Consider the following 23,291-nt stretch of genomic DNA (forward strand, 5'->3'; position numbering starts at 1 on the left):
ATAGCTCTAGGGTCAACAAGGCCCTTTTTTTATTTGGTTGTGTCTGACTCTTGGTTATCCCATTTGGGGTTTTCTTGGCAGATACTGGAGTGGTTTGCCATTTCCTTCTCTAGCTCATTTTATAGATGAAGAAACTGAGGCAACCAGGGTTAAGTGACTTGGCCAGGGTCACATAACTAGTAAGTGTCTGAGGCTGGATTTGAACTCAGGGAGATGAGTCTTCCTGACTCCAGGCCCACCACTCTACCCACTGTGGCACATAGTTACTCCCACTGCCACTTAGGTGCCCCAACAAAAAGACCTTTAGTACTCATCTAGTCCAATTCCTTTATTTCACAGATGAAAAAACTGAGGCTGAGTGAGGACAAGTGAGTTGCCCAATGTCATACAAGGAGTTTGTTGTGGGGCTGGATGAATTGGAATCATCAGGTCAGTTATCTCCACTACAGAGATTCATCCCTATGATTTATTATGCATTTACTAAGTGCAAGGCATTATTCTGAGTCATGCATGTCATAGTGAATGGGGCACAGTTCCTGCCCTCATAGATTTTATACTCTACCATGAGCACAAATAACTATGAACACAAATTCAGTTGTGTTATCCAGAGCATCTGTGAAGCCCAGAGGAAAGGTAGAACTCAAGGGTGGTGGGAGGCTGAGAGGAGGTGCCACCTCCTCCCTCCTGCAGGTGTAGGTGTTCTCTTCCCCATCAGCAAATACCTCACATTTACTCATTTGCATAACGTTTCATTGCTGCTCTCAAGAGAAGGTGACATCCTTGAGGAGAAGGACTGCAAGGGGTAGGGGAGGGGGGTGGTTTGCCTTTGTATCACCAACACCTTGTGTGGAAATTAGGTGTTTGATAACAAATTGTTGTATTGAATGAGTCTAGCTCTTAGGTCAGGACTTGGAAAGAGGATGGGAATAATCTGCTTCTGGCTGGGAGATGTAGCTGCTGCTATGAGGAAAGACCCCCTCCAGGAGATCATAGGTTCACGGATTTAGAACTGAAAGGTACCTTGAAGGCCATTGGGTCCAAACCCCTAATATTTTTTGTTTTTGTTTTTGTTTTTCCTTTTTGGTGAGGCAATTGGGGTTAAGTGACTTGCCCAGGGTCACACAGCCAGTAAGTGTTAAGTGTCTGAGGCTGGATTTGAACTTAGGTACTCCTGACTCTAGGGCCGGTGCTCTATCCACTGTGCCACCTAGGTGCCCCAAAACCCCTAATTTTACAGATGAGGAAACTGAGGCCCAGAGCAGTTAAACAACTTGTCTGTCAACTGGTAAAATGTCTCAGGAAGGATTGAACTAGGGTCTTCTTAACTCCCAGGCCAGAATTCTACCCACTGCCCTACCCAGGTGCCTGAAAGGAGTGAAGGAATTACCAAGAAGCCAGGAGGGCTCAGAAACAGCCACAGAGCAGAGGTGTTGTATGGCCTGCTTTTAGTGGGGCAATCCAGGGCCTATATCCAGATTCAGGTTAGGGGAGGACTGAAAGATAGGTACTACAAAAGATTGTGGGTCCTATCAGTGCTGGAAATCTGACTTGACCGATAGTAATGGAGCATATGTAAGGACCTGGGCTTTTCCTGGAGGATATATATCACTGCCCCAACACTATTTTTATTCAGGAGAAAATTCATGACATCAAGAGCTGTTCCTTTCTAATCTCCTCATGTGGAGGGCAGCAACCACTACAGGGAGGGATAATTGTTTTTTTTTTTTTTTAAGTGAGGCAATTGGGGTTAAGTGACTTGCCCAGGGTCACACAGCTAGTAAGTGTTAAGTGTCTGAGGCTGGATTTGAACTCAGGTACTTCTGACTCCAGGGCCAGTGCTCTATCCACTGCGCCACCTAACTGCCCCGAAGGAGGGATAATTTTTAATATTATTTTGAAAAATGCACATTTTTAATGCCATCAAATTCCATTCTTCCAGGCATGAACCCAGACATTTAGCACCTTCTCTGTCTTACCGCTGCCAAGTGCTGTGACTGTTAAGGTCAACTGAACAAAAGTGGAACAAACTTAACTCCTGACCCCCATTAATAGATGTCACTGGAGGACAGGGAAGTAGCTGCCACCTGAATCCTGGTGTACAAATGATGATAGCATTACAGATCTATAACTGGAAAGGACCTCAGATTGTCTTATCTAATCCCTTCATTTCACATATGAGGAAGCAGGCTTAGAGATGTGGGTGAGAGGGCTTTGGTAACTGTGAAGAGATGCAAGATCATGAGGTGAGACTAGTATGTACATTTGGGAGTGTGGGTATGGGGGATGGGACCCAGAAGCTTCTTGACCAACCGTACCTGGCAGGTTCCCAATATGCTTATGAATTTCTGAACAATTTCTTTTCTCTTTCCCAAAAAAGACCTTATAGCAACATGAAAGGGGTATCCGTTACCTGATACACAGAAATCTTTTTATCCTCTGAATAATCCAAGCAAGTTGTTGAAAATAGAGTTTATTGTTGTCACTGATAGTTGAAAAGCTATTGAACAAAATACATGGCCCACCCTTAAACATAGTTTCTGAGTGGATTTCTTTCTTTTGTTTTTTTACAAGCCAATCAAAATATCCCACCTGGGATCATTTCTTCCTGGTTTAAAGGATACTTTGGTAGGGCAGCAAAATTCATTTTGCCTTGTAACAAAGGAGCTGTTGGGTAGACTATACACCCACGTAAAGATGATTGCCAACAGTGGTGGGCCTGTAGTGGCTGCTCAAAAAATATTTGTTCATTGACTGATGGATAGTGGTGGCATTTTGAAAGTCCCAGAGGAAGTGGAGAAGTGATATTGGCAAATAAAAACAAAACAAAAAAACCTAGAAAAGCTGTTATCAGACAAAGGCTAATACCATTCTGTGGAGATGCCTAGACTCCTACTCCCTCTGAAAGGCACAGGATGATGCCAATATACATATTTGCTAGCTGAACTTTACTGGGTTGAGGGAGGCACCATTCAATTATAACCAAAGGACTTCATGTAAACCATGGGCGAAAGTCTTTGTTGAGGTTGGAGAATTTTACAAGAAAACTGGTATGAAAATATTTCATAAAGAAAAGAAACTGAAGAACATAGAGGCTGTATCCTTGGTATGTCTTGTGTAGCCACCCAAAACCTATGTTGTTTCATCTCCCCTTCCATGGCTGATACATCATCTTCTGCTGTTGGTTCCAGTCAAAATTTGTTGGGAGAATTGAATGCCTAGCACATACAAGATCCCCTAAAGATCTAAAACCATGCATGGGATAGTGAGTGAGGTCAAAAGTAGCCATGGGGAAATGTCATTCATAGTTCTTGGGATGCAGCAAAGCGGTCTGAGGAGTCTTATTTTGCCATCTACCTTCTCCCAGAGTTCAGCCCCTCACAAATAGGAAATTGTGATGAGAAAAAGCAGTCAATACTTGGGAATAAACACAGCAATCCCCTGAATCCCTCTATGCAGTTAGTTATGAGAGACAGTAAAGACAAACGCCAACAAGAAACAGATAGGTTTCCACCCCAAACCCCCCCCCCCCCGCTTTGTACAAGAGAACAGAGCCCCATTCGAGCATCCCTGACTTTTAAAACGCTACCCTGTAAGGATGGCCAATCAGTTAACACCTTCTGCATTTTGGGGTAAACTTCCATAGGACTTTATGATGACTTCCATCTGATTAAAGAAAATACTGCGTGGATCACGTATATCAGAGTGGCAGCATATGCAAATACCTGTAACCAAGACAAATGAGCAATGATGAGTGTATGGCATTAAATGACAAGATACAGATCAAGGGCCATTCTTGGCTTTACTCTGGGTTCAAGCCTATTAACAGCAAACATTGTACTTCAAAGACCAAACTGCATGGAGGTACAAGCATATGGGACTTTCAGAGTCCCTAAGAACAGACCCCCTTCACCACCCATTATTAGCCTCTTCCCTCCATGAAAGGCAAATGCTCCATTGGCACTGACTTCAGCCACTATGGGGTATGTGTATATATCTGAAATAAGTAAAGATACAAATTATATGATCCTTGAATTTTAGAGTTGGAAGGGACCCAAGTTTATCTAGTCCAATCCCTTCACTTTACAGAGGAAGAAACTGAGGTCCAGAGAAGGAAAAGGGATGGGTCTGAGGTCACAGTCACTGAGTGGCAGAGAAGGGATTAGAATGCAGGTCTTTTGGCTCCTTAGTCTAGGGTTCTCTCCTCCAAACCATTATACACATGGATATAATTCTACATGTTGATATTATTATAAACTCAACATCTCTCAATAAATAGAATCTAAACATGGAGTTGATAGAATGGTACAATAGAAAAAGTGTGAAGCCTGGAGTTTTCTTTAGTTCAAATCCAGCCTCAGAGACTTACTAGCTGCCTGACCCTGGGTAAGTCACTTAACCCTGTTTGCCTCAGTTTCTCATCTGTAAAATGAGCTGGAGAAGGAAATGGCAAACCACTCCAGTGTCTTTGCCAAGAAAACTCCAAATGGGGTCATGAAGAGTCAGATGTGACTGAAAAATGCCTGAACAACTGAAAATTTCAGAAAAAAAATAATTAAAACTTGAAAATTCAACTATATCATGGTAAAAGATTTTAACTGCATTCAATTTTTTTGGGGGGGGGGGCGGGCAATGAGGGTTAAGTGACTTGCCCAGGGTCACACAGCTAGCAAGTGTCAAGTGTCTGAGGCCAGATTAGAACTCAGGTCCTCCTGAATCCAGGGCATGTGCTCTATCCACCACACCACCTAACTGCCCCTGCATTCAATTTTAATCGCATTTTAACTGCATTTAATTCTATTGGCTCCCTGTCTGTCCCTTTCTGGATTTGTCTGGGTACTTATCAAGTTCCAGTGCCATTTTTGGTTTTTTCTTCAATGACATATTAATGCACACACGGGGCATGTTGCCCTTTCTGTTTAACTTTATTTGCATTTGGGCCTCTTATCTCTCTCTCTCTCCCCTCTGAACACACTGTAGGGTATTAGTTTCTCAGTGAGGCAAAGAATGAGGTGGAATTCCTTTGAGTCTTGCTTGGGTTCGAGCTGAGCCTATCCCAGAGGTTCTATCTGGAGAGCTAGCTTTTGGGAAGAATCCCTCCCCAGTCCCTTTGGAATGGCCAGCACAGTCTGCCAGGAAACAAGTGACAATTTTTCACCCCCAGGCAATGAGAGTTAAATGACTTGCCCAGGGTCACACCACTACTAAGTGTCAAGTATCTGAGGCCAAATTTGAACTCAGGTCTTCCAGAATCCAGGGCCGGTGCTTTATCCACAGCGCCACCTAGCTGCCTCAACAAGTGACAATTGTATACTCATTTGGTCACCTGTGATGTGGTAGATGTTGGACCACCTTTTGTAGGTGGCCTTCCTGTAACTCCCTGCTCTGTTAGTGCCTTCCCTCTGAAATTACCCCTTACTTAAATCCAATTCATTGCAAGTCATGACATCATCTCCCCAATGTCATGGTCCTCTTCCAGAATGAAGGACAAACAACAATAACTTCCACTCCTACTCTATATACAAGTATGTATAGAATGACTAGCATGATCGCATAGTGCTTTTTTGGGCAAAATGACATACCTAAGGTGCTTTGAGGTTTGCCTGTTTTTTCCCCCGAATTAGAATACTGGCTCCCTGAAAGCTGGGATGTTTTTGCCTTTCTTGGTATCTCCAGGGCTTGGCATAGTGCTGAGGACATACTAAGTGCTTAATAAATACTTGTTGGCTGACAGAAGATAAACAAAGGATTCAGCCTCTAACCTCTCCAGCTTCTCTTCTAAGGATTTTTTTTTTTTTTTGCATTCAGCTCAAAAGGTGTAAAGGTCCAGAGACTTTAGGAGTAATGAGGTTGCTATGAGCCTGAGAAACTGTCCCTCTTTTCCAGAACATGGGTACATTTTCTATTTTCTGTAGCTATTGCTATCCTGAAGGAGAGGAGGGGCCATGAGCTCTTCCCTTTGGCCACATCTTCCTTTAGGGCTACTCTGGACAGATGCCTCTAGGGTATGATCTGAAGGCCTACCTACGCAGAACTCTAAAGTTCTCTTTTCCGCCCTTGCCACGCATACACACCAACATACTAGCCTGCTGGGGTGCATCCTGGAGTCAGTATGCGTTTTTAAAGGGCCAAAGCATGATGCTACCTGAAGAGAATGAGCTATTAGTAAGATAGCACATTATCATGAACTTGTAGGTTCTAGTCTCAGGTCTGCCACAAATTAAACTGTCTGTCCTTGAGACGGACTTCTCTAGTCCTCAGTTTTCTGAACTGTTTGGTCTGGATGATCTCCCTGGTCTCTTACAGCTAACTTTTGATGATTATTTGGATCTTTTCTTAGAGATTCCTCAGGAACATAGAGATACCATTTATGAGGGGTACACATCTGTGGGTACCAGCTAGGTGGTACAGTAGTGGATAGAGCACAGGACCCGGATTCAGGAAAACTTGAGTTTAAGTCTGGCTTCAAAATTCTTTTAGCTGTTTGACCTAGGGCAAGTCAACATAATCTCTGACTGCCTCAATTTTCTCAACTGTAAAGTGGGGATAATAAATAGCACCTATCTCCCAAGTAGGTAGTTGTGAGATCAAATGAGATAATATCTGTAAAGCACCAAGCACAGTGCCTGGCACATAGTTCGTACTCAATATGTGCTTCTATCCTCCTTCCCTCCCTTCTTCCCATTAGGGTTAGTCCATTATTATCAAATGGAGAATAGGATAGAAGGAATGAAACATAGGACAGGTAGATTTTGTTGGGTAAAATGAAAGTGAGGAAAAGTCTAGACTACGGAGTACTTGCTGGCCATTTGTCAGGTCCAAGGGAGGGGAGAGGAAGGAATAGGATGAAGGCAAACTGCCCAGTTCACAGTTTAACTTGGGGCCCACCTCCTGCCATCATCCCACTCCTTCAGTCTGGGCTCACCAGCTTTATTCACAGGCACTATTTTGGCAGGTGAGGTGCTGGCAGCTTACCTGCTTCTAAATTGAATTTCAAAAACTGGTTTAGTGACTTCAGGACGCAGGGTCAAAAATTCTAGCCCAGGCAAGTTATTTATCCCCTCTGTCCTTTAATGACTCTAACACGCCTACAAACCATAATCCGTGCCCTGTCTCTGCCCTCCCCGCTATAGGGATAGAACCGTGGTTGTTAAAGTATTCTGGTTTTTATTGGAGGAAAACAATGAGTAACCCAAGTTAGCCAATGACAGTAATTTAAAATAACTTCTCCGGGAACCTTATTCTCTATGAAACCAGTGGGCTTGGGAGAAACCAAATTAGGTTCCAGAGAGCAATTATCAAAATACATTTATTAACTCCCCAAATGAGGGGTGGGGACATAGGGAATGAAATGAGAAATGGGTCCTGGGAATGCTGCCCAAGTGTGCCCCAACCTCCCAGCTGACATTAGACAAGCTGGCTGGGGTTTTTGTTAATTCTATATCTAGCCTCAGAAAATGTAGATTTGAATCCTGACTCTACCTGGCTGACCCTGAGCAAGTCATTTTTTCTCTGAATCTCAGTTTCTTCATCTAAAAACTGGCAGGCTCAGTAAAAATCAATAGGGTAATTATGATGACTAGAAAAATGGTGGTGATTTGAACTTGCATTAAGAGAAGAATATCTGGGGGCAGTTAGGTGGTGCAGTGGATAAAGCATCGGCCCTGGATTCAGGAGGACCTGAGTTCAAATCCAGAATCAGACACTTGACACTTACTAGCTGTGTCACCCTGGGCAAGTCCCTTAACCCTCATTGCCCCGAGAAAAGAAAAAGTAAAGAGAAGAACATCCAGGGCTATAAAAGCCTGTTATATTCTTTGCCTGGGTCAGACTCCATTTAGAATATTGTTTTCCATTTTGAATACTGTATTTTTTTGGGGGGGAGTGGGGCAATTGGGGTTAAATGACTTGCCCAAGGTCACACAGCTAGTGTTAAGTGTCTGAGGCTGGATTTGAACTCAGGTCCCCCTGAATCTAGTACCAGTGCTCTATCCACTGTGCCACCTAGCTGCCCCTTTGAATACTGTATTTTTAGCAAGGATATTGATGAGCTGAAGAGAGCTAGGGGTGATGAAGAGTCTTGAGTCCATGTCACATGAGGATGGGCTGAGGGAACTGGGAATGGTTATTCTGGAGAAGAGAACAGTTAGGTGGATAGGTGGCAAAGAGCAAATATTTGAAGGCTGTTGTATGGAGGAGGCATAAGACACGTTTTGCTTTTTTCTCAGAGGGCAGAACTAGAAGCAGTGAATGGGTGGAAACTGTAGAGTGAGCTAGTTTGCTTGATATAAGGGAAAACTTCCTAATAATGAGAACCCTCAGAATATAGAATGGATCATCTGGGGAGGCAGTGGGTTCCTTTTTATTTCTTGATTCAGGGATTCTTGACCTTAGGGGCCTGTAAATTTTGGATGGGAAAACAATTACATCTTTATTTTCGCTAACCTTTGTACCTTTGTATATTTCATACATGTAAAGGTAAGATTCTAAGAAGGGGTCCACAACACGAAAAAGACTAAGAAGCCCTCCAAGGTCACAGAAGAAGTCAAATCCAGGTTCTGATCCCAAGTGAAAAGTGGTGCCATTAGCCCACACTGTTGTAATAGATCCTTGTTTCATTCATTTGCCCTGGGGTGAAAAGTCAGGAGCTCAGGGCTTCTAGTGTCAGGTTATTTCTTTTTTTTTTTTCCAGGTTATTTCTTAGATTAGGCCAAGTCACATGGAACTCAGATTTCTCAGCCAAAAGACTAGGGTCAGGAATGGCATAAATGGAAAGAACATTGGATTTTGAGTAAGAGAAGCTGGGTTTGAATTTTGGCTCTGCTATTTTCTACTACTTGGGCTAACCCTTTAACCTTAGGTAGGCCTAAGCTGCCCCATTTAGACAAATGGCAGATTTAGACTAAGTAAGCTCTGAGGTCACTTCCAGATCTAGATCCCATTGGGGCCATTTACTACCCATTGTGCCCAATGAGCTCATCTTACCAGTTTTACCAAATCACTTAAGAGGACTTGGCGCTTTCTGTCCGTATAATAATGGCTACCATTTAGATAAAGTTTGGAGGTTTACAAAGCACTTTACAAATATGGTCTCCTTTTATCCTCACAATAACCCTGGGAGATAGGTGGTATTATTATTATTGCTATTTTGCAGTTGAGGAAACAGAGGCAGACAGAGGCTAAGTGACTTGCTCAGGATAACAGTTAGTAAGTATTCAAGGCAGAATTTGAACCCAGGTCTTTCCTACTCTGGGTGCAGCGATCTCTATGCCTTGTACCACTCAGCTGCCAATATATTTGATTTGTCTAGGTAGAAGGCAGAGATGTGGTATGAAATAATAGAAAAGGCAGAACACCTGGGTTCTACTCACCCCTTTCACCACTTATTGGCTGTATGACGTTGGGTATCTTGGATATTAACCTTCTGGGGCCTCAGCTGCCTCATTTCTAAAAATGGGGTATTACTTTACCTGTCAAAAGACTAGGGCTAGACCAGATGATCTCAAATCTCTCAGTTGTTTTTCAGTTATGTCTAACTCTTTGTGACCCAATTTGGGGTTTTCTTGGCAAAGATAGTGGAGTAGGTTTGCCATTTCCTTCTCAAAATAATTTGACAGATGAGAAAACTGAAGCAAATACGGTTAAATGGCTTGCCCAGGGTCATACAGGGTAGTTAGTATTTTTTTTTTTGGCAGGGCAATGGGGGTTAAGTGAATTGCCCAGGGTCACACAGCTAGCAAGTGTCAAGTGTTTAAGGCTGGATTTGAACTCAGATCCTCCAGAATCCAGGGCTGGTACTCTATTCACTATGCCACCTAGATGCCCCCAAGCTATTAAGTATTTGAGGCTGAATTTGAACTCAGTTGTTGTTGTTGTGGAAAGGGCAAGGGACCTGCATTTTTATCCTGTTTCTTATATTAACTCACTATGTATTTAACCGTGGTTTATAACTCTTGGAGCTACAGTTTCCTCTTCTGTAAGATGGGACAATACTTGCTATTCTTACCTTATAGCGTTGCCATGAAGAAAGTGATATCTGAACAGTAAGATGCTACCTCCCTCTTCTAATTAGAGAGATTGGGCAATTAGGGGTGCTGAATGTTGCAACACTGACAAGCAGTGGATTGGTTTTTCCTTAACTGGTTTTTCTTTGCTACAAGATAGGATTCAATAACAGGGAGATCAAGAAATGACTGGCATAAAAACAAAGAGGCATCAATAAAAAACAACAACCAAAAAACCCACCCCAAATTGTAAAGTATCCTGTTGGGCAATTATTATCATTCCAATTCTAAAATCTGTGGTCCTAGAGGATTTTGCGGACAACTCCAGTACCAATAGTACACAGAGGCCTATCTAATGGAACTTTTTTCTGGAAACAGATGGACCTGGAGACCCAAAGAGAGTCTTATGTAAGGATTATGAAGTGTCTTCAAATTCCAAGGGCAACTGGGCAATGAAGTGGATAGAACACCAGGCCTGGAGTCAGGAAGATGAGTTCAAATCTAGCCTTAGACACTTACTAGCCTGTGTGTTCCTGGGCAAGTCACTTAACCCTGTTTGCCTCAGTTTCCTCATCTGTAAAATGAGCTAGAGAAGGAAATGTCAAACCACTCAATTATCTTTGCTAAGAAAACCCCAAAGGGGGTCACAAAGAGGCAGTCATGACTGAAAACAATAACTGAACAACTTAAATTCTTAGCTTCCTTCAAAGATCAACTTGGAGGTCACCTCCTACAGGAAGCCTCTTCTCATTCCCTCAGTTACTGTTTGATTTCTAAGCTTCTTCTAAGCTTTCTAAGCTTCTTCAATGATCTTGTGCTGACTTATCTGAGTAAGACTCATTCCTCCAAACTTCTAGCCAGCCCCTGAAGGACAGGGACCAATTAAGATTTTTGTCTTTGTATCCTCAGATGAGGGAACTGAGGCAAACAGGGTCACATAGCTGTAAGTGTCTAAGGGCAGATTTAAATTCAGGCAGATGAGCCTTCCTGACTCCAGGCTTGGCACTCTATTCACTGTGCCACCTAGTTATCTGCCCTACTGAGTGTTAGAGGATATATTTGAACCTAGGACTTCTTGACTCTAAACCTAGCACTCTATACCATCTATATGCCTTACATACTTTGGGGGAGTGTAAGGGATAGGTGGGGTTGGACTATTTGTGATTTCGTTGATGTATGAATGAAAAATCACTTATTGCTTACTATGTGTCAAGCACTATGTACATAGACTTCCCCAGTAAGTAAAATCTGCAGTTTATAGTTTTAGTGAGTTGACTGGCTCCCTGAATGGTAAAGAGTTTAAAATGATTGCGTTATAATGACAACAATATTTCATGCTTATAGATTTCTTTACAGTCACAAAGCATTGTTTTTCTCTCTTTTAAGACCCATAAACAGTGGAGAGACTGGGGTTGGGAAGATATTAAATGGGTTCCCTATTTAACAGATGTGAAAACTGAGACTGAGGCATTATTCTTATCATTTCCTTTTCTTTTTGTCATCATAAGAGATGAGATTTGAACCTATATCTTTCTGACTCCAGTCCAGCTTACTATATCATTACTATATCATTATACCATACCATTATTATATTACTATACCAGTTATACACATACAGTAAGAACTCAATAATCTGTTGTCAAATGGGGGCCGTGGACTCTCTCAGGGTCTTGTTAAAAGAGCCAACTCCCAGAGAAGTCATTGCCTGGCCATTTCAATGCCTGACTTTGACACTCATCCTCTTCTATCCAGTTGTTATAAAGATGATGGAGAAAAGGTGTATAGCATAGACCAAGACCCCAGAGTAATTTGTCTTTAATACCCTGGCCATTTCTGTTTCCTACTCCAGTTTGTCCTGATAGTGTAGTGGAAAGAACAGTGAATTTATTTTATTTTATTTTTATTTTTGCCGGGCAATGGGGGTTAAGTGACTTGCCCTGGGTCACAAGGCTAGTGTCAAGTGTCTGAGGCTGGATTTGAACTCAGGTCCTCCTGAATCCAGGGCCGGTACTTTATCCACTGTGCTACCTAGCTGCCCCGGAACAGTGAATTTAGAATCAGAGGACATAAGGTTCCATACCTAATGTGTCAGAGGTGAGATTTGAACCCAGATCGCCAGGACTCCTTGTCTGGCTCTCTCTCTATTATGCAACACTGTGGGGTCCCCTCTCATTTCCTTCTGTTCTAGGATTGCTGCATGCCTAATCCCCTTCCTATTTTCTAAATTTCAGTCAAATTAGCCTACTGGCTATTCCCTGATCACCTCCATCTATCTCTAGTCTTGTACCTTTGCATTAACTGCCTTCTATTTGTGGACCGCATTCCCCCATCAATACCACCTTATAGAATCTCTAGCTAGCTTCAAGACTCAGTTCAGGTGTCACAGCAATTGGGCTTTTCTTGATCCCCCAGTTGCTAGTGCCCTCCACCACCAACAAATTAAATCACTTTGTACTTACTGTCTATGTTCTTGTTTCCCCCTAATAGAATGTAAACTCCTTGAGGGTAGAGGCCTTTTTATTTGGGGGGTGGGGTGGGAATCTTTGTATCCCCAAAGCCTAACATCTTGAACATAGTAGGCGCTAAAGAAATGCTTGTTGAATGAATGAACTTACCACTGCAGAGACGTTTTCTTGATAATCTTTAAAGGTAATATTATATAAACTAAAATTCCGATACTCCTTTATCGAAATTGTGGCAAAGGCTTCTAGGACTGAAGCACTCAGGTAAAAGAGAGCTGCAATCAAGTGATAGGACACGTCCTGGAAAGTCACAGAAAGGAACTAATTAGTGGAGGGAAGCAAAAGGCCCCATGAAGAGAAGGAATATGCATAACACAAAAGGTCAGATACAGGAAAAAGTAGCCAAACCATTCAAAAGAAGGAATTACTTCAATCAAACCTTCAAGGACCTGTGATTTCAGTGCTGGGTTATCCCCTTGGAGGGTAATTTCAAGGCCTATATAGACTTTGTGAATATTGTCATTGATGACCCAAATCCATGGGTTTCTTTTTGGCAAAAATACTGGACTGGTTTGCCATTTCTTTCTCCAGGGAACCCCCAAATAGGCATTAAAGTTACTTGTCCAGGGTGACACAGCTAGTAAGTGTCTGAGACTGGGTTTGAACTCAAGCCTGATTCTAAGCCCAGTGCTCTATCCAATGTGTCCACCCAGTATACTCTGGCTGAAAGAAAACCCAATCACCTGGAAGCCAGCCTTCTAGTGAGTGGCAATTCTCCCCCCTCCTCCCCCAACACCTCATTCAAAACTCCTCAGTAGGGCAGGACACAAAATGAAATGAGATTGGGAAATGGTTAAAAAAATAAATAGAAATACGATACAGCATAAATAATATTAATTTGTGGTTTTCTAAATCAGTATGCAGCTTTGAGGCATTTATTTCTATATGAATCTAACATCTTTGGTGTAGGCTAAGAATTATTTGGCTTTAACCTGGGGGCTCATGAACTTGGTTTTTAAAATATTTTGATAATTGCATTTCAATATGATTTGTTTCTTTTGTAATCTTGCATATTTTATTTCGTGCATTTAAAAATCAGTATTCTGAGACAGGATCCACCAGACTTCCAGAAAGGGCTACCTGCAAAGCACCTGCAAAGTTAAGAAAAAACTCCAGGTCTAGGCCAAGGATTTGGTCTCAGTTTGGAAGGCAGTTAAGTGTGACTTTCTCTACAGCTGGGAAGAGATAAAATCAAACCAAATGACACCAGAGTATCTCCCTTTACTCATCATTTACCGCAGGCTAGCAACAGACAACCCAGAGGGTTGCCCCTGCAACTAACTAGACCTCCCTGCAGGAATCTTCCCCAACCACTACAAGCCCTGGAGATAGAGGTACATGTAGACATGATACAACATTCACAGGCTCACAATCTCTCTGCCTGGAAGGGACCTCAGAGGCCTCTGAGTCGAACCTCCTTATTTTAAAGATAGATTTTAAAATTGATAGTTTTTATGGCCTATTTTATATTTTATTTTATATGACCTATATATATATATTTTTTTTTTCAGGGCAATAACAGTTAAAAGTGACTTGCCCAAGGTCACACAGCTAGTTAGTGTCAAGTGTCTTAGGCCGGATTTGAACTCAGGTCCTCCTGAATCCAGGGCCAGTGCTTTGCCCACTGTGCTACCTAACTGCTCCCTAGATCTTCTATATTTTATTTTTATATGACTGATATCCTCTCTGAGAGCCATGCCTTATAACAAAGAAAAAGTGTACAAAAATATGTAACAAAAGTAAAAAATATATAACAAAAAAAGAAAAAGAAAGAATTTCAGCAGAACAATAAATACATTTTTAAAAAATCTGACATTATAATCAATGTTCCACACTCTGTTGACTCCCACCTCTGCAAAGGAACAATGGGAAAAATCTTCTTATGTTGTCTTAAATTTTGCAACATTCATTTTAATTTGTTTTTTGGTGGTTGTTCTTTCCATTTATGTTATCAGGTGACAGAGGTGTCAGAGGTGAGATTTGAACCCATGTCCTATTTATGTTGTTATAGTCATATATTTAGCTTTGAATCATATTCATGTAAATCTGCCCAAGTGTGTCTGTACTTATAATCATTCTTATAAGATGGTAATACTTATAAGACAGTAATATTCTTTATATCCAGGTACCACAATTTATTTAGCCATTTCCTGTTGATAGGCATTTCCTTTGTTTAGGGAGTTTTTCTTTTTGTCAGAGGCCTCCTTGGAGTTTGTGCCTATCATTGAATCTTTGGTCATCTATGGTTACTCTGTGGTCACTCCCTTTGCATAATTCCAATTTGCTTACCGGAATGACTACCAATTCACAGCTCTACCAGCAATGTATGCCAATCTCTCCATAACCCCTCTAATATTAACTATTCTCATCTTTTGTAATCTTTGCAGATTGGTTGGGTGTGAGATCATCCCCCTCCTTTTATTTATCTATCTATTTATTCATTTATTCATTCATTCGTTTGTTTATCTATCTATCTTTTTATTTTAGCGGGGCAATGAGGGTTAAGTGACTTGCCCAGGGTCACATGGCTAGTGTCAAGTGTCTGAGGTCATATTTGAACTCAGGTCCTCCTGAATCCAGGGCCGGTGCTTTATCCACTGCGCCACCTAGCTGCCCCAGTTAGGGGGAAGTTTTAAAGAGGTAAATATTAGCCAGGGCTGATAGAATCTCTAGTTTTAATGATTCAGAACAACTACATACAATGTTTCTCTACCAAGGTTCCCTTGTGTTTCATCTGGGTCTTTTGGAGGCTGGGCCAGCAGTGCACAAGCTCTGATGAGTTCCTGCTCAATTGAAAGTGTTTTGACCATCAGTCATGTATTGAAAGATCATGTACTGACCTATCCTATGAGGAGTCGCTAAACTAAATTTAGAGAACAATTTTAAGTCATGGCCATTCCTCAAAGACAACCTCAGATGCTGTAAAAAGATTGTCTCCTTATAGAGAATGTAAGCACTTTGAGGACAGGAACTGTTCAACCTTTGTCTCTGGATCCCCAGCACTTCGCACATATTAGCCATTTAATAAATATCCTTGATTGATTGCTAGTATAGGGTAATAGAAAAAACATGGGATTCAGAGTCAGATGAACTGGCTTTGAGCACGGGCTCTGCTATTGACGTGCTACATAACCACGACCAAGTTGCTTTATTTCTCTGGGCTACAAAATAAAGAAGTCTGACTCCATAAGCTGGAACTTGTAACTTTTTTGGTGTCACTGTCCCTTCAGTGTCACAGTCTGGTGAGACCTATGGACTCCTTCTCAGAATCATGTTTTTTAAATGCATAGGATTACAAAAGGAATTGAAATTGAAATACAGTTATCCAAAGAGTTACAAAAACAAGTTTGTCACCCTAGGTTAAGAAGCCCTGGACTACATCATCTCCAAGGTCCTTTCCAACACTCCTCTGCTGTAGAATTGGGAATACCCAACCTAACAGAACCATAGCTCCTTGAGGAATGTAAGCAGTGGTACCAAGTATCCCAGGAAGGCAAGTTCCCCTAAAAGATGGTGTCTATTGACATCTCCCCACCCCCTAGCAGCCAGTAGAAAAGACAATTGACTCACCAAAGGGATCCAGGAAGCATCTCCACCATGAGCGCCGGCAAAGTAGAGGAAGAACAAGATGGTAGTGGCCACGAAGCAGAACACTGACACAAACATGACCCAGCCCTGAACCATTGGGAATGGTACTTTGGAAGAGGCCACCAGAATCCAGACCAAGCCTCCAAATATCTGCAAGGGAAATCAGGAGGGGGAGAAAGGGTCACACTGCAGGCTATGAGTTGGACAGAGGCATTTGAAGGATCTAGGAACTCAATGTTAGTAGGGATGGATGGACTTGTGGGTTTGAAGAGAGGTAAAGAAAAGATAGGAATTCTCTCTTAAAATGCTTTATTAAACACACACCCACCCCAGTCTCCTGTAACATAAATTGCTTGTCTTATCTTTGTTTTCCTTATTCTCTGGTATTATCTGCATATTTCGACTCCCCTGCCTTGCCCCATCTCCAGCCAACCTGGTGATTTCATTGGTAGAGAGAATTTCTGTGAGAAAACTCTTTCTACCAAAGCAGATCAGCACCTGCTCTGCAAATGAAATTTTTTGAGTCCTTGCTCTTAAGGAGCTTGCTGGAAAGCCCTTTCCTTCTATCTCTGACTGTCCAGTACCTACCCCTCTCCCAGGGCTCAGTTCAAATGCTATCTCGCTGCTCTGTTCTCATTGCCCTGTTCTCATTGCCCTGCTGGAAGCAAGCATAACACTTCGTACCTCTCTTTCTGGATGACTGCCATCTGTGTTAGCTAGCCCTTCCAGCTCTCTGTGAGTTTAGAAAGCACTCATTCTAGACCTTTCTTTGTCTCTCCTGATAGAATGGAAGCTTCCTGAGGGCAAGGATAGTTTGACTTTGGGATCAGTTGTGTGATATTGGAGACATCAGGACCACCCAGTGTGGCATACCCACATCAAAGAAGGTGCTCTATGAACAAAGACATGAGATGTATAAATATAGAGATATCTCCGCTCTGAATGCTTATATGGACTATTTGTGCCTGACCTGAGGTAGAGCCTTCCTAGCTCACATTGGTTTGATCAGCTACAGTGGGACATATTGTACTTTGACTCCAACCTAGAGATGTCATTTTGTTCCTCTTCAAGAATGAAGGACGACAGCCAGTTTTATTTTCATCTTTGTACCCTCAATACCAAGCACAGAGACCAACATATAAAGAGAGGGATAGGGATTAGAACTGTGATTTCATCAGCATAGGGAATTCCCAGGTGAGGAAACTCCCTTTACCAATGCAGGTTGCCATTGAGAGGTGTCTAAAGCATGGAGAGGTTAAATGACTTGTCAGGGTCCTACAGCCCTTATGTGTCAGAAGTAAGACTTGAACTCCAGTCTTCCTGGATTTGAAGCCAGCTCTCTAACCTCTATGCCAAACTGCTTTTATGTGACTCAGAGTAGACATTAATAGTCACACATGGATTGCTTTATCCAAGCCCCTGATAAAAATGTTGAAGAGCACAAGACCAAGGATAGATTCCTTGGAGCTCTTTTCTAGGGAGCATTTCTGTCACTGATCCATTGTGAATCACTACTTTTGAGGTCTGATCATTGAGCCCATTTTGCTTCTACCTGACTGTATTATTCTATAAGTCTGTGACTTATTAAGTGGTTTTATTTTTTTCATTTGAGAGCATAAAATTGGAAGGAAAAAAAAAGAGCCACTGGCCAAGAATTTGGAATTTGGTACAATAAATTCCAAGGAGATTTCAGTGTTTTGCCCATAGTAGGCATTTAATAGATAGTTGTTGAATTGACTAGATTATGTGAAGTACAAAAAAAAGACTAATTCCATCTATTTTGGTATGCTGTGGAATGCAGAAAATTATTTTGGGGACTGGAGAGAAACTCTAAAGAGATAGTTCATTTAGACCAGGCGGCAACTGTGGGCTTCATAATTTAGGATGAAAGTATCAACATACAAAGAAGGAAGAAACATTAGTTGGATTGAATACATGCCTGGTTAAATTTTATATATATACCCACACACATAAATATATGTACCCACATACATATATATCCACATATAATACTTTAAAAAAGTAGACCTGAGACTACATTGGTGTAAGAAATCCCTAGTAATGAAATTCTTCTCTCTGCAATTTATAGTTTTAGAGAGTTGTCTTGGGGATACTGGGAGATTAAATGATTTACCCAGCATTACATAGCAGTATGTATCAGAGGCATAATTTGAACTCTGGTCTTCCAGACACACAGGGTTGCTTTGTCAACCTGCTTCTCATTAAGTAAGGTGCTACATTTTCAAAGTGTTCTGACTAGCACTGTTGATGTGATTGTTCCATTCTATCTTTGGGGCAGCTAGGTGGCACAGTGGATAGAGCATTGGCCCTGTACTTGGGAGGGCCTGAATTTAAATCTGACCTCAGACGCTTGACACTTATTAGCTGTGTGACTCTGGGCAAGTTATTTAACCCCAACTGCCTCACCAACCCCCCCCCCAAACAAAGAAATATGATCTCAAACACTATCTGTGTGACTGTGGGCAAGTCACTTAGCCCCAATTGCCTTAAAACATCCGGGGCCATCTCTACTCATCCTGATGTATATCTTGTTGCTGGACCCAAATGGTTCTGGAGGAGAGAGTGAAGCTGGTGACTTTGCACAATCCTCTCTCACTTAAATCCAATTCACTGCAAGTCACGACATCACCTACCCATTGTCATGGTCCTCTTTGAAAACAAAGGACAAACAACAAAACCAACAACCATCCATTCTATCTTTAAGAATAGCCTGACCACTTCTGGCTTGATTCACCACAGCTGATGTGACAAGGTAGCAGTTGCATCTTGCTTACAAACTGTTCCCTTTCTAAAGCAAACCACCCAGAACAACAACACTATGAGAAAAGATCTAAGAGAGTATGATTCTAATAGTTCACACAGTGAATGGTTGAACTCCCTTGGGTGTAACCACTAGAACTTTACTTAATGAAGGCATTCATTTAGGATTAGGTTCCACCCAGCTTTGTGCATCTTGTGGCTCATTTAGGTGTGGTGATTTGGGGGTAGAATGATAGGTTCATAGGATTTAAAGCTGAAAAGCACCTTGGACATCATAGACCACAAACACATGATTTTCAGAGGCAGGAAAACTGAGGTCAGCAAAGTTGAATGACTTTCTCAAGGTCCCACACCTAGAAAGTGATAGAGCAAGGATTTAAACTCAAGTCCCTCGATGCCAAATCCAGATTCCTTTCCCCTACATCATCAGGTGAAATCAAGCAACAAGCATTTATTAAGAACCTTCTATGGGCCAGTTAGGTGGCATAAGTGGATAGAAGACTGGGCTTGGAATCAGGAAGTATCATCTTCATGAGTTCAAATCTGGCCTCAGACATTTACTAAGCTGAGTGACCCCAGGACCCCAGGCAAGTCACTTCATCCTGTTTGCCTCAGTTTCCTCATTTGTACAATGAGCTGGAGAAGGAAATGGCAAACCACTTCAGTATCTTTGCCAGGAAAACCCCAAATGGGGTCAGAAAGAGTTGGACAGGGGCAGCTAGGTGGCGCAGTGGATAGAGTACTGGCCCTGGAGTCAGGAGTACCTGAGTTCAAATCCGGCCTCAGACACTTAACACTTACTAGCTGTGTGACCCTGGGCAAATCACTTAACCCCAATTGCCTCACTAAAAAAAACCCCAAAAAAACAACAAAAAAGAAAGAGTTGGACAAACAACCACCATGGGCCAGGTACTGTGTCAAATGCTGAGGATAAAGGAGAGACTATATCATGAACTTTGAACTACCCACCATGAACTACCACTCATTCTATTGATCTTTGTGTGACTGCATTTTTTTGTTGCCTTTTGATCCTTTTTGGATCTGCTATGTGGCTTCAAATCCTTTCCAATTGTTCTTTTATGTCCACACATTCTATAGCTCATGAAAAGTGAGAAATCATCCATGAACTTGACTGATTCTAATTTCATTTGTTCCCTAAAACTCCTGCTCACTTACTACTTCCATGGATTTCTACTCCTGGCACTTAGCACAGTGCTTTTCACATAGTATGTGCTTAATAAGTGCTGTACTCATTTATCCATTCATGGGTTAAGAAACTCATACTATTTGAAATTACATCGACAGCCACTTGAGGGAAAAGAATGGGTTATTTGAATCACCCAGCTTTAATCTCTTCTCCCACCCAGAGCTGATATCATTGGGATATTTCCTCTTCACTAGAGTTATGCAGAAAATTTTACATTCCACATATGATAACAATATCCTTCCAGTGATGTTGTGTTGCCACAACTCATTGACTGATTCTTCTCTGAAGAATTAAATTTGCAGGTCACTCTACGGTGAATGAGGAGACATAGGATGGGGGTGAGTAGCAGTAGCACATGTGCAGTGAAAACTTGTGAAGCAAAACCGCGTGGTATAATGAGTAAAGAACCGGCATGGGGGACAAGAAGACCTGGGTTCAAGTCCTGCCTTCTACCCTCATTAAGTTATTTAACCCCTCAACACCTTAGTGAAATCTTTAAGACTAAATAGCAGAGAAAGTGCATTGGTAGAGGGAGATTGCTTAAACAAGAGTTCTCTGTATCAATGACATTACAGGTCTAGTTTAAAAAAATAAGAATTGTGTGAAAGCATAAAGGATGTTATCAGAGAGATGTATGACTGGCAAAAAGATCCATTGGTCATGCTATGCAAAATATACACAATGGCCAAGAACACAGGACACAACAGAGTAAGATATACACAATGGCCAGCCAACATGGGTGTAATGTTAAAGACTCTAGGGAAAGAGTCTTAAATATGGTGAATGGACCTCCAGGTGGAGGATTTCTGGGAGAATTTAGATAAGAAACTCACAGAACAGATAGTCAGGGATGGGCTATAATCTGCATTGCCGCAGAGAATACCTACATCAATGAGATCAATCAACCAAGCATTTATTAAGCTCTCAACAGGAACCAGAGGGCAGCTAGGTGGCATAGTGGATATAGCAGCAAGCCTGGAGTCAGGAAGATGAATATTCCTGAGTTCAAATCTGGCCTCAAACACTTACTAGTTGTGTGATCCTGGGCAAGTCACTTTACACTATTTGCCTCAGTTTCTTCATCTGTAAAATGAGCTGGAGAAGAAAATGGCAAACCACTCCAGGATCTTTGCTAAGAAAACCCCAAATGGGGTCATGAAGAGTGAGACGTGACTGAAAAATGACTGAACATCAACAACAGGAACCAAGTACTATTCTATCCTCTAGAAATTGAAAGACACAAATGAGCCAGTCCCTGTTATCAAGGGACTTAAATTCTATGATGGGATAAACCATGTTCACAGATAGGTAAATATAAGACCTATCCAAACTAGATACACAGTAATAGAGACACTGACTGGCAAAATTAGGACAGGCCTCTTGAAGGAAGTTGTATTTGAGCTAAAACTGGAAGGAAGCCAGCACTTCCAAGAGGTAGAGGTAAGGAGGGAGAATATTGCAGGCATGCAAAGCTATGGTAACCAGATGAATAATAGTGCCTTTGACGGAAACAAGGAAATGAAAGGAATGGTGAGTTTAAGGGGGAAGAGAATGTGTTCTGTTCTGCACATGTTGAGTTTAAGATGCTTATGGAATATCCAAGTGGAAATGTTAAGTATGCAGATGAAGAGACAGGTTGACAGACAGACAGACACACACACACACACACACACACACACACACACACGGACAGAGACAGACACAGAGAGACAGACAGAGAGAGGCAGAGAGACAGAGAGACAGACAGAGAGACAGACAGAGAGACAGACAGAGAGACAGACAGAGAGACAGACAGAGAGACAGACAGAGAGACAGACAGAGAGACAGACAGAGAGACAGACAGAGAGACAGACAGAGAGACAGACAGAGAGACAGACAGAGAGACAGACAGAGAGACAGACAGAGAGACAGACTGTTTAGATTTTGGAATTATCCACATAGAAATGATAGTGTAGTCCATGGGGGTTGATACAAACAATAAGTAAGAGCATATATTAGAGAAGACAAGAGAGCCTATATGACCAAGACCTGGGGGTCCACTGATGATTCATCAAAGGAGAGAAAAGTTGTAATGAGGCAGGAAGGATGATCATAGATTTAGATCTGGAAGGGACACTAGAAGCCATTGAGTCCAACCAGAAGAGAACAGTGTCACACCGAGGTGAAAATACCCAGGAAGGGAGGGGAGGTAGTCAATAGTTTTAGAGGTCTAGAAGGACAAACACTTGCAACTGACGAGATCACCAAGAGTAAAAGAAGAGAGAGGAGGAAAGATTCCTTGAGAATATAGATCATGGATCCATTAAAGCACAGCCACAAAGTCAGTGCTGTCTAGTTTGGATATAGTTCCCTTGTGAATCCCCTAGTTGGAAGTAAAGTTAGATACAACAAAAATGAAAAAAAAAATGACCTTTGTGCTTTCAGATTTCTTTGCAACGTATCAGAATGCTTTCATATACATCACATTTATATGTGAAAGTACTTTGCTACAATAGCTCAGGACTAATATTAAGAACACACCAATGGGGTGTTTGCTGGTAAGCCGATGCCAGCAATGGAATTAGAATTCAATTACCTGTTTCCACCTTTTGGCCAACTTCCCTGGGAGGGGATGTTAAAAGAGCCACACCTTTACAACAAACGCTTGGGTCATGAAGAAAGTATTCACTAGTGTTTTGGAAGCCCTTGCTAATAAAGCATTCTCAATTGAATTAGACAGAGAACAGTGTCTATAAATGCAGGATCAACAAAATCCTATGACCTATAATCAGATTTTTTCCTTTCTGGTCACAATAGGTTTCTAGTCAAGATATGAAAATAGGCGTGTGTGTGTGTGTGTGTGTGTGTGTGTGTGTGTGTTCTGATGGGTGATGGTCCCCTGGAAGGAAGAAGTTAGAAGCAAAATTTTCAATATATGTGTATTGAAGTGTGTATATATTTGTGTAGTCATTTGGTTGTTTGAATTAATTCATAAGAGTTTAGTAACTATACTTAAGAATGAAATTTCACAAGCATAAGTAAATTTCAATCTAATTTTTCCTAGAAGAGATGGAGTCTTTTATTCTTTTTCCCTACTGTAACAACTGTAGATCAAGGCATAAGGTTTATTGTAAGCTAATAAATGACTGCCCCTCCATAATAGAGATATAACTAGTGGGAATTGCTATTTGTTCTTCCTTGTTCTAGGATCTA

The 23,291-nt window shown here is 41.7% G+C and overlaps 1 protein-coding gene across 1 annotated transcript in view; it reads right to left on the minus strand.

Annotated features, from left to right (window-relative positions):
- Window positions 1-3,048: 3,048 nt before the first annotated feature.
- MAL (mal, T cell differentiation protein) overlaps window positions 3,049-23,291 on the minus strand; it is a 41,760-nt gene continuing 21,517 nt past the window's right edge. The window contains exons 2-4 of the mRNA XM_043985304.1: window positions 16,094-16,261; window positions 12,617-12,763; window positions 3,049-3,722 (exon numbers count right to left, since the gene is read on the minus strand). Coding sequence (XP_043841239.1) covers window positions 3,648-3,722; window positions 12,617-12,763; window positions 16,094-16,261 — 390 coding nt within the window. The 3' untranslated portion in view covers window positions 3,049-3,647. The remainder of the gene's footprint in view (window positions 3,723-12,616; window positions 12,764-16,093; window positions 16,262-23,291) is intronic.

Source organism: Dromiciops gliroides, chromosome 2, assembly GCF_019393635.1.
Source record: "Dromiciops gliroides isolate mDroGli1 chromosome 2, mDroGli1.pri, whole genome shotgun sequence".
Classification (NCBI taxonomy): Eukaryota; Metazoa; Chordata; class Mammalia; order Microbiotheria; family Microbiotheriidae; genus Dromiciops; species Dromiciops gliroides.